This window comes from Arvicola amphibius, chromosome 17 (genome assembly GCF_903992535.2).
Source record: "Arvicola amphibius chromosome 17, mArvAmp1.2, whole genome shotgun sequence".
Classification (NCBI taxonomy): Eukaryota; Metazoa; Chordata; class Mammalia; order Rodentia; family Cricetidae; genus Arvicola; species Arvicola amphibius.
Genome location: NC_052063.2, coordinates 21,546,486 through 21,562,088, shown reverse-complemented (window position 1 = coordinate 21,562,088; position 15,603 = coordinate 21,546,486). Strand labels below are relative to the sequence as shown.

General features: G+C 36.1%; 1 protein-coding gene across 4 annotated transcripts in view; it reads right to left on the bottom strand.

Moving 5' to 3' along the window:
* Ppp1r12a (protein phosphatase 1 regulatory subunit 12A) overlaps positions 1–15,603 on the bottom strand; it is a 108,564-nt gene that overhangs the window by 32,092 nt on the left and 60,869 nt on the right. For all 4 annotated transcript variants that reach the window (XM_038314419.1, XM_038314422.1, XM_038314420.1 and 1 more), the window contains exons 5-9: positions 12,499–12,643; positions 8,988–9,062; positions 8,294–8,382; positions 7,986–8,143; positions 5,855–5,979 (exon numbers count right to left, since the gene is read on the bottom strand). In XM_038314419.1, coding sequence (XP_038170347.1) covers positions 5,855–5,979; positions 7,986–8,143; positions 8,294–8,382; positions 8,988–9,062; positions 12,499–12,643 — 592 coding nt within the window. The remainder of the gene's footprint in view (positions 1–5,854; positions 5,980–7,985; positions 8,144–8,293; positions 8,383–8,987; positions 9,063–12,498; positions 12,644–15,603) is intronic.

Below are 15,603 nucleotides of genomic sequence, written 5' to 3'. Positions count from 1 at the left end.
GCCATACAGCATGAGTGAACAAGTCACTGCATGTGAATTTTGTTTTCAGTGATGTATACACCCTATATTATTTCAACTATAACTCCAAGTTTACTGTTGAATTTTCCTAATGAACATTAACTACAACATTTTAGCTAAAAAACTATTTTTATGCATAAAACTCTCCTTTAAGGGTTTTTCAGCAGTACTAAAAATATATTAGTTATCCTTAAATAGTTCACTGTATCAACTTCACCTTATCAATTTGCAAATTATAATGTTCAATGTACAGAGCGAAGAGTATAACAACTAAATGTAACAAGGTCTTGTCTTTTTATTTATGGTCAAAATTTGCTAAAATCTGTAGGTTAACAATGTTCAGTTATACTGACAGATGCTAGCAGACCTTTAAATTTTTTCTGGTGCATTTTGTGATTAATTTCCATCAACAGTCTAGTTAGATCACACTTCTCCAAATGCACACTGAATTATTTCAGGATATGAAACAAAGAAACAAGAACTCTAAGGACAAATATAGTAACATCTCCTGGATACAACACAAGCTGTCACGATCTTATTTGTACCTAAATACTTAATAAATAAAAAAAAGCACCCCCATACCCCTTTTGGACACAGCATCCCAGGATGCAATTCAGGCTGACTTTGACCTGACAATCCTTCTGTCTCAGTCTCTCTAGTGCTGGGATTCTAGGAGTATGCCCACCATGCTTGGCTAATAGCTATGTAATTTGGTAGCACACACACACACACACACACACACACACACCCCAAGTCTGAAACTGTGGTGATATTCTATGCAGTGTGCTAGGCATTGGGTGAAATGCTTTTTGATTTCTGTGTTAAAAGTCTACACTTTGGGCTTTGCAAAACACTGATCATAAATGAATGAATGGACCTATGCTCCAATAAGTTTATTCAAGGGCGATGAAATTTGAAGTTGTGTCACAAAGTGGTGTATTACATATTTTCTCCAAGTATTTAAAAATGTTTAAGCTATTCTTTCCTTGTTTGCTAGGTAAAAATAGGCAGTAAACTGACATTGGCTTACCAGACATATTTTACCAACCCCTGCTCCAACTGCACCTTCTGTAAAATGAATTTTCCCCCATGACAAAGCAGACAGATAGCAGAGGCCAACATGTAACAAATGTCTGTTCCTGTCCAGCTCTGAGCGAAGTTCTGTGCATGAATTACTCTAACACACAATGAAATATTGCTATTACTCATTTAGACTAGACACAAACAGAGCAAGAATACCAATTTTGAAATGACAACACTGTATTTTAACAGTTGATAAACCTCCATATTAAAGATCAAGGATTTAAAACCAGATGGTCCAGATGTTTAAAAGTACCTTTCATTTTGAGCTGGTACATGAAGAAACCTACTGATATTTAACTGTAACTACCTACTGGAAATTTCCTTCTCTTGTTTTATAAGAGGACACCATGTCGCCATTCTTACTCCTCAGACCACTCTGTTTCTCTCTGGTTGACAACCTGACTGTGCTTAATCTTTCAACAGAAGAACTCTAAGAGTTAGCTTCTAGATATCCTTTCTTTTCTTCTTCTGCCAAGGGTTGAAAGTAGCTTTCTATTTCAAGGCAAATATTAAATTTACTAAGCGTATTCTAAAATTTGCGCTTTTCTAGTCCAGTGTCCAACCTTTAAATTCCTAGTCTTTTCTTTTTGTTAAAAGATTTTATTTATTTATTATGTATACAGTATTCTGTCTGCATGTATACCTGTGAGCCAGAAGAGGGCACCAGATCTCATTAAGGATGGTTTGTAAACCACCATATGGTTGCTGTGAATTAAATTCTGGACTTCTGGAAGAACAGCCAGTTCTCTTAGCCACTGAGCCATCTCTCCAGCCCTAAATTTCTAGTTTTAAATTAATTTCTTTCTTTCTTTCCTTCCTTTCTGTGTAGCCTGACTATCCCAGAACTCTCAGAGATCTTCCTGCTTCTGCTTCTAGAGTGTTGTGATTACAGGCATGTACCAACATGCCCAGATTCTTAGTCTTATATGTCTTAATTTAAAAAGTCCTTCTCTTCCTCCCTTCCTACTTAACTACCTAGTTACCTATCTACCTGTCATGTGTGTACATGTGTGCCATGGCATGTGAGGAGGTCAGAGAACAACTTATGGGATTTAGTTTTTCCTTCTAATGCATGAGTTTCAGAGACTGAACCCAAGTTTCCAGGTTTAATGGCAAACGTCTTTACCCACTGACTCATCCTGCTAGCCCTCGACTTAAATTCTATTTACCTATAGAATGGACCTCATAAATTGCATTTGGAACTTAAAACTTAACATGTATCAACCAAATATTTTCCTTCCAAAATACCAGTTTTCTATTTCTAGTAAAGGCTCCAATGTTATCTCCTCAATGTCCTCTGTTTAAAAATTTGCAGTCACATTATTTTTTTTTTTTTTTGGTCATTCTCTTCAATCTATAAATCAGGGACCATGTTTCAAAATTCCCTTCTGTCTTTTAAAAGCCCACATCTATGTCCCTATTTATACACATTATCACTGTGGGCAATCTTTCCTCCTTCTCTCATCAACATTAAATGTACCCACACATTAACTGCCGGAGTAACACTACATAGGGAATGAACTCTCACGGCACTGCTCACATATTTCCTGTGATCCTTACTATTATATAAATTATTACCCCATAAATCAAGGCATTCCATAACTTACCCTCATTTCCTGCTTTACTCTGTATATAAGTGGATGAAGCTAAAGTGATCAATTCAGTTCCCTATTATATATCATGCCTGGCTGTTCACTGTTTCTTGTCAGTCAAGTTATGCAAGCTTTTTCTCAATGCAAGCGCTTCCTATCCATCTCTCTCAAGTGCTCTGATTACATCCTCAAACTGAATGGACTTTCCTCACCTTTACACACCATCTACACCAGTCCACTACCCTGGTGTACTGTACGTACCCACAGCACAAGTAAGTCTTCATAAAATTATTGCTCTGCTTGACAAACCAGTGAACCAGACAATTAATTCTGAGAAAATTCTAAATTTTCCCTATCTAGTAAACAAATATACTTCACACTTCCTTGGTTCTGTGAATTGCTAGAATCCCAATAGTTACTTTGACTAGAGAAAGTTCCGTAAGCTTATTAATTTAATTAATTATATTATTAACTACCAATTTAAAGTCTAAAATTAAACTGATGGTTTATGTATTTTTTAATTTCAGTTCTTTGTGGGTTTTGGGGGGTGAGGGGGTAAGGGATGAGGGTGAAAACCTAAGCATCACACATGCTAGGAAGAGCTTGCTGCTTAACTGCACCCCTAGCTCAAGCTGATAGTTTCCACAGATTATCATGTGGCATTATTCATATGCTTTTGCTCTTTTACTTTAGGATCAAACCTTAAAGCAAGAAAAATGAACATATCTGATTGTTAGCCGAAATGACCTTGTATACTAAAGTACTATAAAGAGACATTAATAACACGTTGCTGCTTCCATGTGTGAGCTAGTCCCTGGAGTGAGTGCACACATACAGATCCATAGTCTAGGCTCTGATAGACAAGGTTGAACAGCCCAAGAAAACTTTGTATCAATACTAATGCACTTTCAAATTCATTTAAGTCTCTAATTGTTTATAGGCAAAACCTTTAAAAAATACTTAAAAACACTAAATGCTAAAGTAGATAAAAGTTTAAATATTATATATAAATTATGCCATACTGTAAGACTCTTCTATCATCAAAAATGTTCAGATTTTGAGTAAGTTATGTCTTTATGTTTTGTACAAATTGGTTATAAAATCTTAAGAATAAAATCTCAAACAATATGATCTTCAAGGTAAGTTACATGAGATTTTTCAAATATATAAATTATAGATGTGTATGTTTAATTCAGCTTAATCAAGACTAAGATCTGAATTAAGCTTTTTTTCTTTACAGGAATGATCTGTGTAACCACTAAGTTACCACCTTAGTGGTTACACAGATACAAAGTACTTTCCATTAGTGTATCAGGTGTCAGCTAAGAAGTGAGCTGTGTTTGAGAAGGAAAACAACACAGGAAGTCTACTGTAACTTTTTCTACATCTTTATGAAAAGAACTGCTTAGTTAAACTATCAAAAAAGACATAGCTGATTTCTTGCCTAGATATTAACAGTGGCACATGGGAACTTGAAATAATCCTACGGTCTTAGTAAACAATAAATCAAAACACCTAAATGAAAGAAACACAAATTTAGTATTCTCGGAAGAAGCACATGACAGATGTAGAAATGAAATAGAATATAGTTCAATCAAACTTTGCTAATGCTAGTTAATTAGCAATCTACAGCAATCTTCAAAATGGAATCAAAGTTTAAGAGCATTTCATGTCAAGCATATGTAGTTATAGTCTTAAGAACTTCAGTCCTAGAGCAGTAAGCAAACAATTCACCCACGGTGTCCTGATGCTCTAACTGCGCACCACTGACACCCATATATTTCCAGCACTGAGAACTGATGCTCTTTCTTCTCTTAGGCTTTTCTTAGGTTGAGTTTTGTTTATTTTTCCCCACTATCTAGACAAAGACTATTATAAAGTTACAGCCCTATCAGTCAGGGTTTCAGAAGAGTTATACTGACTAAGGAGGTTAAAAAAATTCTTATATATACAATTAGTGAGGATTTAAAATCAGTCCTCAAGTCCCCTCAACCCAAACATTGCCAGATACACAACAGAATGCATCTCAAGACAGAGATACAACAACCAAACACAACCTTCAAGTTGTCCAATTTCTACCCAGACAAATCAATAAAAGTTAATACTGAAGCACAATCTGGAAAACCTGCACACGCACATTAATTAGCATAGATTATATTATTATATACTGTGTATTGCATCAACGTTAACTCTCCTATGCGTGATTATTTTTACTGTGGGAATGGAGGATAACATGTCTGTGCATAGGAGACACAAACTGACATAATCAGGGTAAAAGTTAATGGTGACTGCAATATGTACATTTTTAAATGTTCTGGAAAAGGCACAAACAAGTGAGCTCACTAAAGGTAAGGGCTGCTGAGGACAAACATGTATGAAGAAAACCGAAGGTTAAGAAAAGTACATTGAAAGCTCTTCATTACTGTGCTTAAGAGCGAGCGGCACACCACTAGGAAATAGCTTTGAGCTTTGCTGTAGAATGGAGGGGGCAATAGAAGAAATGAAGCCAACATTTTGGGATTATCCTTCATCACTGGTCACGCTACTGTCTCTCAAATAATTTTTACATTATTAATTTTATTTATCTTGGTTTTGTTTAGTAAGAAAAACAGTAATTTACCCAAAATAAAAACAAGTAACTACACTTGTTTCTGATATGCATTTACTGGCATATGACAGTGGCATGCCAGGTACCTTGTATAAATTGGAAAAAAATTTAGATTATTGTTTTTCCCCCTTACTTGTGAGCCTTATTTGACATCATGCTGTGCTTTCCAAGGTGAGCAATTATCATTATATGACTCTACTTAAGTCATACTTAAGAGACAAAAAAATAAAAACCTGAGTTTCTTAAAAGAAAAGCTTACTGAAAGTAAAAACTACCATGCTTGTCAATTTTGATATTATAAAAGCTTTTGATTTCCTGCTATACTTTATTAACTTTATATACTTTATTATCAATATAGTATCAATCAACTTACTATCAATTATAAAAGGCAAAAAAATCCTCTATGCCACAGTTTAGAGGAAATTACAAATTAAGAGCAGAAAATATGGTATGTTTTGAAACAACTATAAACATTGCAAACAATTCTAACCAGTTTGTGCAAATGGTACATAAACTGAATACATGTATATTTCATAACAGGGTCTTGGCTTACCTTTTTAATAGGTGATGTTGGGGTACCCTGACTGGAGGACAGTGTAGGCGTCGTTGCAGCTGCAGGAGCTGCTTGTGTGCTGGAAGTGTGAGCATTAGTTACAGAAGCCATTGCTTTTGTCTTATCTATGAAAAACAAACAAAAAAATTAAAGAGTTGAGAGTTTATAGGAACTAGGCTCCTACAGCTCTTTCCCTATTACACACTTTGTGTGTGTGTGTGTGTGTGCATGTTCGCACACATGTACATGTATTTAATGGTTCTATAAGTGTATGTTCACATGCATGCAGAGACCCAAAGTCAACATCCTGCAGTTTTTCAGTGAACCTGAAGCCTACCAACTGCAGCTAGTCTAGACTCTCCTGTCTGTGCCTCCTGAAGGCTGGCATCCCAAGTAGCCAGCATATCTGCTTAGCTTTCCTATGGGCTCTGGAGCTCTGAATTCTGGTGCTTAAGCTTTATCTGCTGAGCTGCCTCTCCAGCCCAGCAGTTAGGGTTGAAAGGAGTTTCTAGAATCTGTCTTTATGGATGCAGAACTTTAAATAACATTAACAAACAAGGGCACAAACAGGACCTAACTTCAGTAACTCTTAAAACTAGAGCAGTGGTTCTCTCTCTGTGGATCACAACCATTGGAAACCATGTATTTCCAATGGTCTTAGGAAGTGAAATACCGCTCAGCAGCAAAATTAGTTATGAAGGAGCAACAAAAATAAAGTTATGGTTTGTGGTTCCTAAGATCATTGAAAATATGTGTTTCATGATGACTGTGATCCACAGGTTGAGAACTGCTGAACTAGAGGGAAAATCTTAAGTAACACTTAAAATTTGAATGCTTAGAAATATTAGTAAAAAGCCTACAACAGTCATTAATTTTCTAACAAAGTAACTATTATTCAAGATCATTATTCCAGTAAATCTTAAAAAATTACTTTCGACAATAGTTTATAGTCATATCAATACGGTTAAATGTCCCAGAGAATATGACTTTCTTTCTTGCAAGAAATTTGAAGTTAAATATGCACAATTTAATTTTTCTTGAAATAATGTACTTAACATATAGAGTGTCATTTAAAAAATACCCACTGCTTCTATATTTCAACTGTTGTAAGCACTGGAGATAAACCAACCAAAGAAAGTTTCAAATATTGCATGAAGTTTTCATTCTATGAGAAATAATAAACTCATGTACATGACCCTGGTATTATAATATAGTTGTCATATATTACTCGAGTGTACTATAAGAGTATAGACACGGAGCCAGAAGGTGGTGGCGCACATCCTTAATCCCAGCACTCAGGAGGCAGAGGCAGGTGGATCTTTGTGAGTTTGAGGCCAGCCTGATCTACAAGAGCTAGTTCCAGGACAGGCTTCAGAGCTACAGAGAATCCTTGTCTTGAAAAACCAGAAGATTATAGATACAAACTAAAAGATTATTGAAAAAAATCTCACGACTGCCTTTTGAGAAGGAAGAAAAGGAAAGCTAAGGTAGATTTTATAGGCAGCTGCATATAATATCTTTATTTTACTAAAAAGAAAATTTGAAGTATGATTGAGCTTCAAGAGTTATTACTTCTGAAATCTTAGTAATTAGAATATGAGTGTTTATTGTATTACACTTTGCCAATATCTTCAAATATCTCAAACCAATTACTCCATAGCCTCACAGGAAAGTAATCTCAGCAGCTCCTCCACTCCTTGACCATTTAGGGAAAAGTTGGGAAGCTGACAGAGCCAGCTTTCTAGATTACTGAATCACAGGAACCAGTAGATCCCTGTGTTCTCAAATGCTGGGAAGCCGCTCAAACTCTATCCGTGCCATCCTCTAGGTCCAAGGACATTCTGAGAAGTCTCTGTACCACCTTCTGCTGGGAAGCCGCTCAAACTCTATCTGTACCATCCTCTAGGTCCTAGGACACTGAGAAGCCTCTGTACCTTCTTTAAATTAAAACACACATCAGCAAGAAGTGGAGGAGTGTACCACCAAGCAAGAAGTGTACCACCTCCTGACAGGCAGAAAACAATAAACTCACAGGTTACCAAGATAGACACAACAGGTAGCAAGCCTGTACAAAAAAAGCTAAAACTTCAGGAACAATAAAATTAAAGTGAACGGATGCTCCTAAGCTTACCGGCCTCCCCTTCGGACTCTGAGTCATCCTCCTCATCTTCCTCGCTGGAGCAGCTTGACTCATCCTTCTTTCCTTCCTCCTCCTCATCAGCCTTTTCTTGTTCCAGAGACTCAATGCGAGATGCATTTTTCTCCGGCTCAATAATCAGTGTTTCTTTGCTGTGAAGGGAAAACAAACTTCAATTGATTGTAAACATCAAAGGTCCAAATACATTATCAGTTTCCCGCAGACACACACAAGTAGCTTCAGTGGCCACGGCGTTATTCCATTCCTAGCAGAAACAAACCCTTCCTTCATCAATTACTCACTTCTTAAATGTCTTCTGGGGCTGATTATTTTCCATATTTGCTGTTGACTCGATTAGTGGAGATTTCTTATCCCGTTTTTCACTATGAAGCTTTATCCACAGTAATGCAAGGGAAAGAAGGGTAATATCAATTAGCATAGTACAGAGTATAAAGAGAATGAAGTTATTAAAAATGTCGTTTTAGAAGGATATAAATTTTAACTACAAAGAAAAAGCTTGAAAACCAATTGGTAGTTTAAAACACAACAAACCCCAGGAATTCTAATCAGCAATAAAAAGAAAAATGTCAGTCCTTTTGTCTTCAGCTCACGGAAGTCAGGGTTCACTGTCTACTTATGGTGGTGACCGATAGTAACATATGTAGACTCTATCCCCTACTTATAGCATTCCCTGCTTGTTTGGGGCCTTCTATTATAAACTCAGGGTTTATGGTCATACCTTTTAAGCATATTGTCTTAGGAAATTAGAAAAACATGTTTTAAGTACTCATTTTGTAAAAGGCAAGACACAGAAACAGGTAACCAACAATATGGTGACCCAGCCCCACCACTCCTATATTCTAGCCCACTGTCATTTTGTGATTACTAAGGGTAACTTTAAAACAGTATAAGATAGCACCACAACACCTCAACTGCTTAAAACTCAAAGCTATGGCAAATTCATTAATATAAGCAATTTTTAGCAATCAAACATACCAGATTTTGTTTCTTTTGCAACTCTTCTAGATATCCTAAAATGTCTTCATCTGCTACATCAAAGGCTGTCTGGCCCTAGACAGGAAATGAGAAGTAGTAAAAATTCAATAAATCACAATTTTGAATAATCACACACATTTCATGTTCATGTCGGTATACACGCATGTGTGCGAGTACCGATGTGTAGGTTAGAGGGCACTGTTGGATCTGTGCTCCAGAGTCTCTTACAGGCCTGAAACTTAAAAGTAAGCTACGCTGGGCCAGTGAGCACCAGGGACATTGACGTTCAGACTACTCCACCCAGCCTTTTATAGGGTTCAGGGGATTGAACTCAGGTCATAGGACTTGCTAAGGAAGCACTCCAGTGACTAGGCTAACTCTCTATTCCTTGGAAACAGGTATACAAAGAACTCCAATGCTACATGAGAAATTCATGTGTGACAACAGCGGAACACAATACTTTCCCTACATGTTAGTACCAGAATCAGCCAATGTTGTTTTGAGTATATTTATAGCAGTAACTTCACACTACAATTTTAGAAAACTTTCACCACCCGCAAAAGAATAAGCATATCCTAAAGTATCTGCCTACCTTCTTCCCATGTCTCCTAACTAAGGCAACCACTAACCTACCTTGTATATATATTTGCTTGCGTTAAACATTTTACATGAATCAAACTATACTCAACTCCTTTAGATAGGTTTATTTCATTTCATATGCTGCCAAGATTAATCTATGTTATAACATATATTACTAGTTCATTCCCGTTCACTGAAAAATACAATTCCATGGCACGATGTACACATTTTACTAATCTGAATCAACACTTGTCATTTGCTTTTGTTCTCTGCTTACAATAAGAAGCACTACTTGGATGAAGAGCAGGACTGCTCCCGCGGAGGACCCAAGTTCAGTTCCTTGCATTTACACTGTGACTGCCTGTAACTCCAGTTCTAGGGGGATCTGATACCTCCGGCCTTCATTCACGTGCATATACTCACATATGCATATACATACAAATAATTAAAATAGTAAAAATAAGTCCTTAAAAAGACACTGCTATAAAGACTGTCGCACTGTGTGTGTGTGTGTGTGTGTGTGTGTGTGTGTATTTGGGGGGGCAATTTCCATGTTAAAAGTGAAATTAATGAGTGATATGGTTACTTTTGAGGCCTTTTAATTAGATTATTTCCTAAATCTTATACATGCTTGTGTGTGTATGCATGCACGTGTGTGTGCTTATGCAGCAGTTTCAAGCATTGCTTACTCTTAAAAATGAGTTCAAAGGAACACTTGTCAGCATATTTGTATTCCCTGTGGAACAACATTCAAGGTTTTAAAGTCACCTTTCTCTACCAAACCAATGGGTGAAGCTGGAACATCTCTCCTGACGAATTTCAGCCTGAAGCAGTAAAAGCTAAGAATTAAACTGACTTCAAAAAACAAAACAAACCCCAAACCAAGATCTGTAATAAAATAACTGGTTCAGAATTTTAAGACAGAAATTCAGTTTTGATATATTATACTGACATTTAGTTCTAAAATGTTTGGAGTTCTATATTTTAATGCAATTTGTATTTTAAATATCATGTCCTTATGTTCAAATAACTCACTGATTTCTTAAACACGTACCAAACCTTATGAAGAAAATCCCATTATAAATTTTATGAATTGTAATTACATTTTTGCAATTGAAATTTCTTTTTAATAGCTAGAAACCGGTTACTTTACTAACTAACCTTTCTTCTCATTTTCTCCCTTGATTAATGAGTCTGCTTTGCAAATAGCAGCAGAAAGAGAATGAAAACTAAAGTAAAATGTGGGCTATAAGAGAGAAAACATTTCAGTGTAAAAAGCACCCCCACACCTATCAACATGTATCAGGAACACAAACGGGCTGCATGCGATCTGCAAGACACGAGAGTCTAGGTATTATGAGACTCGCAGCTATCCTCATGTGCCACCGGTGTTACCAATGGAATGCAAGCACAGGAAAGCACACAGCTTAGACGAAGCAACTGTACACGGATAAGGACACAGAGATGAGATATTGGAAAGTAGGAACTCGTCAAATCAAAAGAACAAAACAAGCTGCTTGACAAATCAGTTCAATACACCTACTCATCAGCAGAGCCACAGATCTATCAAGGCCATGGTTTGACTCTAACTTCATCTTCTCTTCATTTTTTTCTTTCTCACTCATTCTAAACGAACTGCTTTTGCAGCCACGATCTCTTTAAATCTCTGGGATTACCAGTGAAGCAGGTTCTAGAACTGTTGATGATTTTCAGTGTTCAAAGGGAAAGCCTGAGTGCTAACTGACAGGGTCATGGAGGTGAGAGAAGCAGACGTGGGCAGAGAACCCAGGCCTGCACTACTGCAGCATATGATGTGACTGCACAGTATGCAAACATGAGGTCAGGCAGGATTAGGATGGGAAAAAATACCTGTGCCATTAGCAGCAGAAAAACTTAAACCTGTATGACATCGAGATAATGATATGCTCTAACTGTTGTGCATAAACAGAAATTCCAATAAGAAAATTATCATCAATGATATTAAAGAAGAGACAATAGGTACATTCTAGTAATTATTTTAATAAAAAGCAAAATAAAAATTTTTATATTTAAAATCAATATTAAGAGTTAAAATAATATTTTAGTTTGTAGACAAATTAAAAAGGTGAGAAAACTTTTTATTGACTTTTAGAACATCATTTTCATATAGAAACGTGAAACCTGTCTACCAACATGGAGCAGGAAACTAACTAGCAAGAATACTCTGTTCAATGACAAAATGACACTACTTGAAAGGGAAAAGTGATCCAAGAAACCTGGTAACTTGATCTCCATAATTTTGTAAAAACATGATGCACAAAATTTATTTTTTCCCCATTTCCTTTATCCATTATGGATCATGAAGTAATTCATTACCCACTGAACAGTTTTCTGGTCAGTGCTCTATCTCAGCAATCTCATTTCAGGATCCACTATCACTAACAACTGTGACAGGCTAGTGAGATTATTATCAGCCAGCGGAGGCAGTGTAAACCTGCAATCTCAGTACATGTGAGGTGGAAGCAGGCAATCAGTCTCAATATAAACCTCAGTGACATATAGAACTCAGTTTTATATCAGACACTGTCTCCAAACAAAGAAGCCCTAGCCTTAAAGATGACCAGTCAAAAAGAATGAGAAACACCCTAGTACACTGTTCCGACTTCTACTGACAGCAGTAAACATTTAAACAAACACATAATTTCTTAATATATGAGTACCTAAAAATATAGTAGCTATGCAAGTCTTCAAATGTTCTGTACATGTATGATAAAATGATTACTCAAGAATCTTACTCCCTTTTCCACAGAACAGAGCATAAACACCTCATTTGGAAGCTAAAACAACTTAAACATTTAATGGAGAGCAGATAAAGGTCACATAATTCATAATCTTGCATTATATTGTGGTTAGAATTCTATTTCTGGTGTTAAAATATGTTTAAAAGGCCTACCACTTTGTTGACCATCTCCATATCACACAGACTGTCCACTAAAATCCGACATGCTTCTTCTTTACCCCAGTGAGCTGCAGCATGAAGAGGTGTCCAGCCATCATAATCTTTAATATTAACATCATAGCCTGCCTGTATTAAAAGTCTAAAGAAATTACAGTGAATTAGATAATCATTAAAATCTAGAAATTAACAAACATGATCAACAGCCTTCTATCATGCAATTTAAGCACAATTAGCAATGTAATTCTTTTCAGACTTCCAAGTCCTCCTCCTCTTAATGAATTAATTAGGGCAAATGGAAAGTAACTTACAGAAGACACTTGAGTCATTGCCACATGAGCTTTTAATTAATGCTAATGATCTTAACTCTTACAGTTTGATATGACACTGATTAATTCTTGTTAGTATTACTTGTAAGTGAAAATTTTCACTGAGAAGCCCAGTTTTAAAAGGAAGATTAAGCACAATGGATAAATCGGTGCATAAAGCTTATTTGCTGCTGCAAGAGCTATCTTTAGATGTCCAGATGATACATCATCTCAGGCCAAATGTGGCCTAAAAATATATTAGAATCCAAGAAGCTTATTTGGTAATGCTTAGCTGCTTTGTATTTGAGGAAATGGTTTATGGAAGCTTTTTGAACCTTTATGATCTACTACAAAAAATTTCAAAAGAAACTGATATTCTGTTAGGAACAAACAAAGCGAAACACGTATTTCAAGGTACTGAGTCTTCTATTTTGCATCAGTAGAAAGCAGATATTCCAATCACTAACAAGCTATAAAATGGAAATACATTTTTTATACAACGCAAAGAATAATATAAATTAGCATGCCCTTCTAACTGCACAGTGACATTGACTTTCGTTTTATTCAGAAATTATGTTCGCATAATGAACCTATAAGTTGCACATAGCACAGCCCAACACACAAGCAAACGATGCTTTACATCAGAAATCTAATATACTTTTACCTGACTCTCCAAGATGGTGAGCTTGAGAAGGGCTTCTGTTTACCTATAGGAGGTGGTAGTGACAGCTAATGTATAATCACCTATTTGTTTACTGTTAGAAGTGGTGGTTATGTGTAAATGTTCACATCTGTAGTCACTGCACTTAGGTGGCTGAGGCAGGATGACTGCCGCTAGTCTGGGTTAAAGACTGAGATTGTGTAAAACAAGCCAAAACATAAGAAATATAAACTGGCCTATTAATTAATAATATCTAGCTATAGCAGCTATTTCCAAACCTAGCTCAGTACCAAAGCCATCTTAAAAACTTGGTTTAATAAAAAATATTCTCCAGGTCAAATATAGCACTATTGAATCAGCACATTAGGGCTCTAATTATTAGGGCTTTTATACATCCAAATATATTTTGTTGGTTTTGAGACTATCTTATTACATACGACAAACCCATGGTGAACCTGCCTCAGTCTCCTAAGTAGAGGGACTGCAGCATGTGCCACCATGTCTGCTGGCCTGGCTGTCTGTCTATATCCATTCATCCCTAATTTTACATACATAATAATCCTTATTATAATACTTCTATATGGTTCTTATAATATTGCCTGGCTTTTGTCTGCAGACCAGTATTTAAAAGCAATGATCTAAAGAACAGGCTAAAAGATGTAAACAGATCTCCTTTATTTTACATATAACCAGAATTTGTATTAATAGAGGGAAAAATAACACTAGACTATTAGATAATAAAAACATATCCTCATTAGGCAATATGAACTTTAACAACATGAAATTATAAATACTTGGGAGTGGGTGTAGAGGGAAGACTTTAGCAGGAAAATACATCTTCAACACAGTTCTCTAAATGCCAGGTTCTATGAGGACGCTTAGAAAAAAACAAAACAAAAATTAAAAGAAGATAAAGAAGAATAAAGGATAAAGAAAAACAAAAGCACCTACACTCAAAGAGCTTCCTGATGGACAGCAAAATGAGAAAACAAAACCCAGCCCCCACAGACAGGTTCTACGGAGTTGCAACGGCGGCAGAGAAGGAAAGCCTTCAAAATCACACTGCAAGGAGCTGTGCATGACCACAGGGAGAGAAAGCAGAGGCCTCATTCGGAACAGGTTTCTTCTTTTCATTATTCATCTTATTTACCTATTTCCGTAAGTACCAAACATACTACAGACCACACCACATACAGAACATGCACACACATACACACCCACTAGACCACACCACATACACAATATGCACACACATACAACAAATACACACACATACACACATACACACCCACATACCACACACACAAACATGCACATACCCAAAAATACAAAAGGAGGGTATTATCCCAAGCTGTACAGTGCTGATTAGTTTACAAGACTACAGATTAGACAACTCCATGAAAAGTTACATCTACAAATCTAATTTTTAATTTAATACTTATTTCTTCACTTGATTTTGACATTTCATAACACTAGCATTCTTTTTATAATACAAAGGAAATTTTCTCATTTATGTTTTAACTGCTAGAGTCTTCTATGGAAACTATGTACTATGATTTATTAAGTCATTCTTCTATTCTTATTACAAATTATATTGCCAGCACATAACTTCCTTCTTAAGTGAGATCTGTAAGAAACTCCTAGAGGTAGAACTGCTGAGATAAAGAATAATTATTATTGCTTGGTAACTCACTACATTCACATTACTTATTAATGGAGTTGAAAAATACAGAAAAGCTTTAGATTAGAAAGAAACAGAAAACTAACCATGTTACTATTCTAAGAGAAACCTACATTACTGAAGGTGAAATTAAAATGGTCAGGAAATCTGGGAAGAGCTCCTTTATTGTTTTTATTAAGAACTCTCACACTCTCTCTCTCTCTCTCTCTCTCTCTCTCTCACACACACACACACACACACACACACACGCAGACACACACAAACACACAGGAACATTGCCACAAGGAAACTAGCTGATCAGCATACAGTCTTATAGTCACTGATGTTTATGGACTAATACGACTAATACTTAATATTATTAGTATCAGCAAATTGAATTCTAGCGTTTCTATAGTAAAAAGAAAACTATTTACATATTGTTTTTATTCTCAACCTTTAGTCAATATGGAACT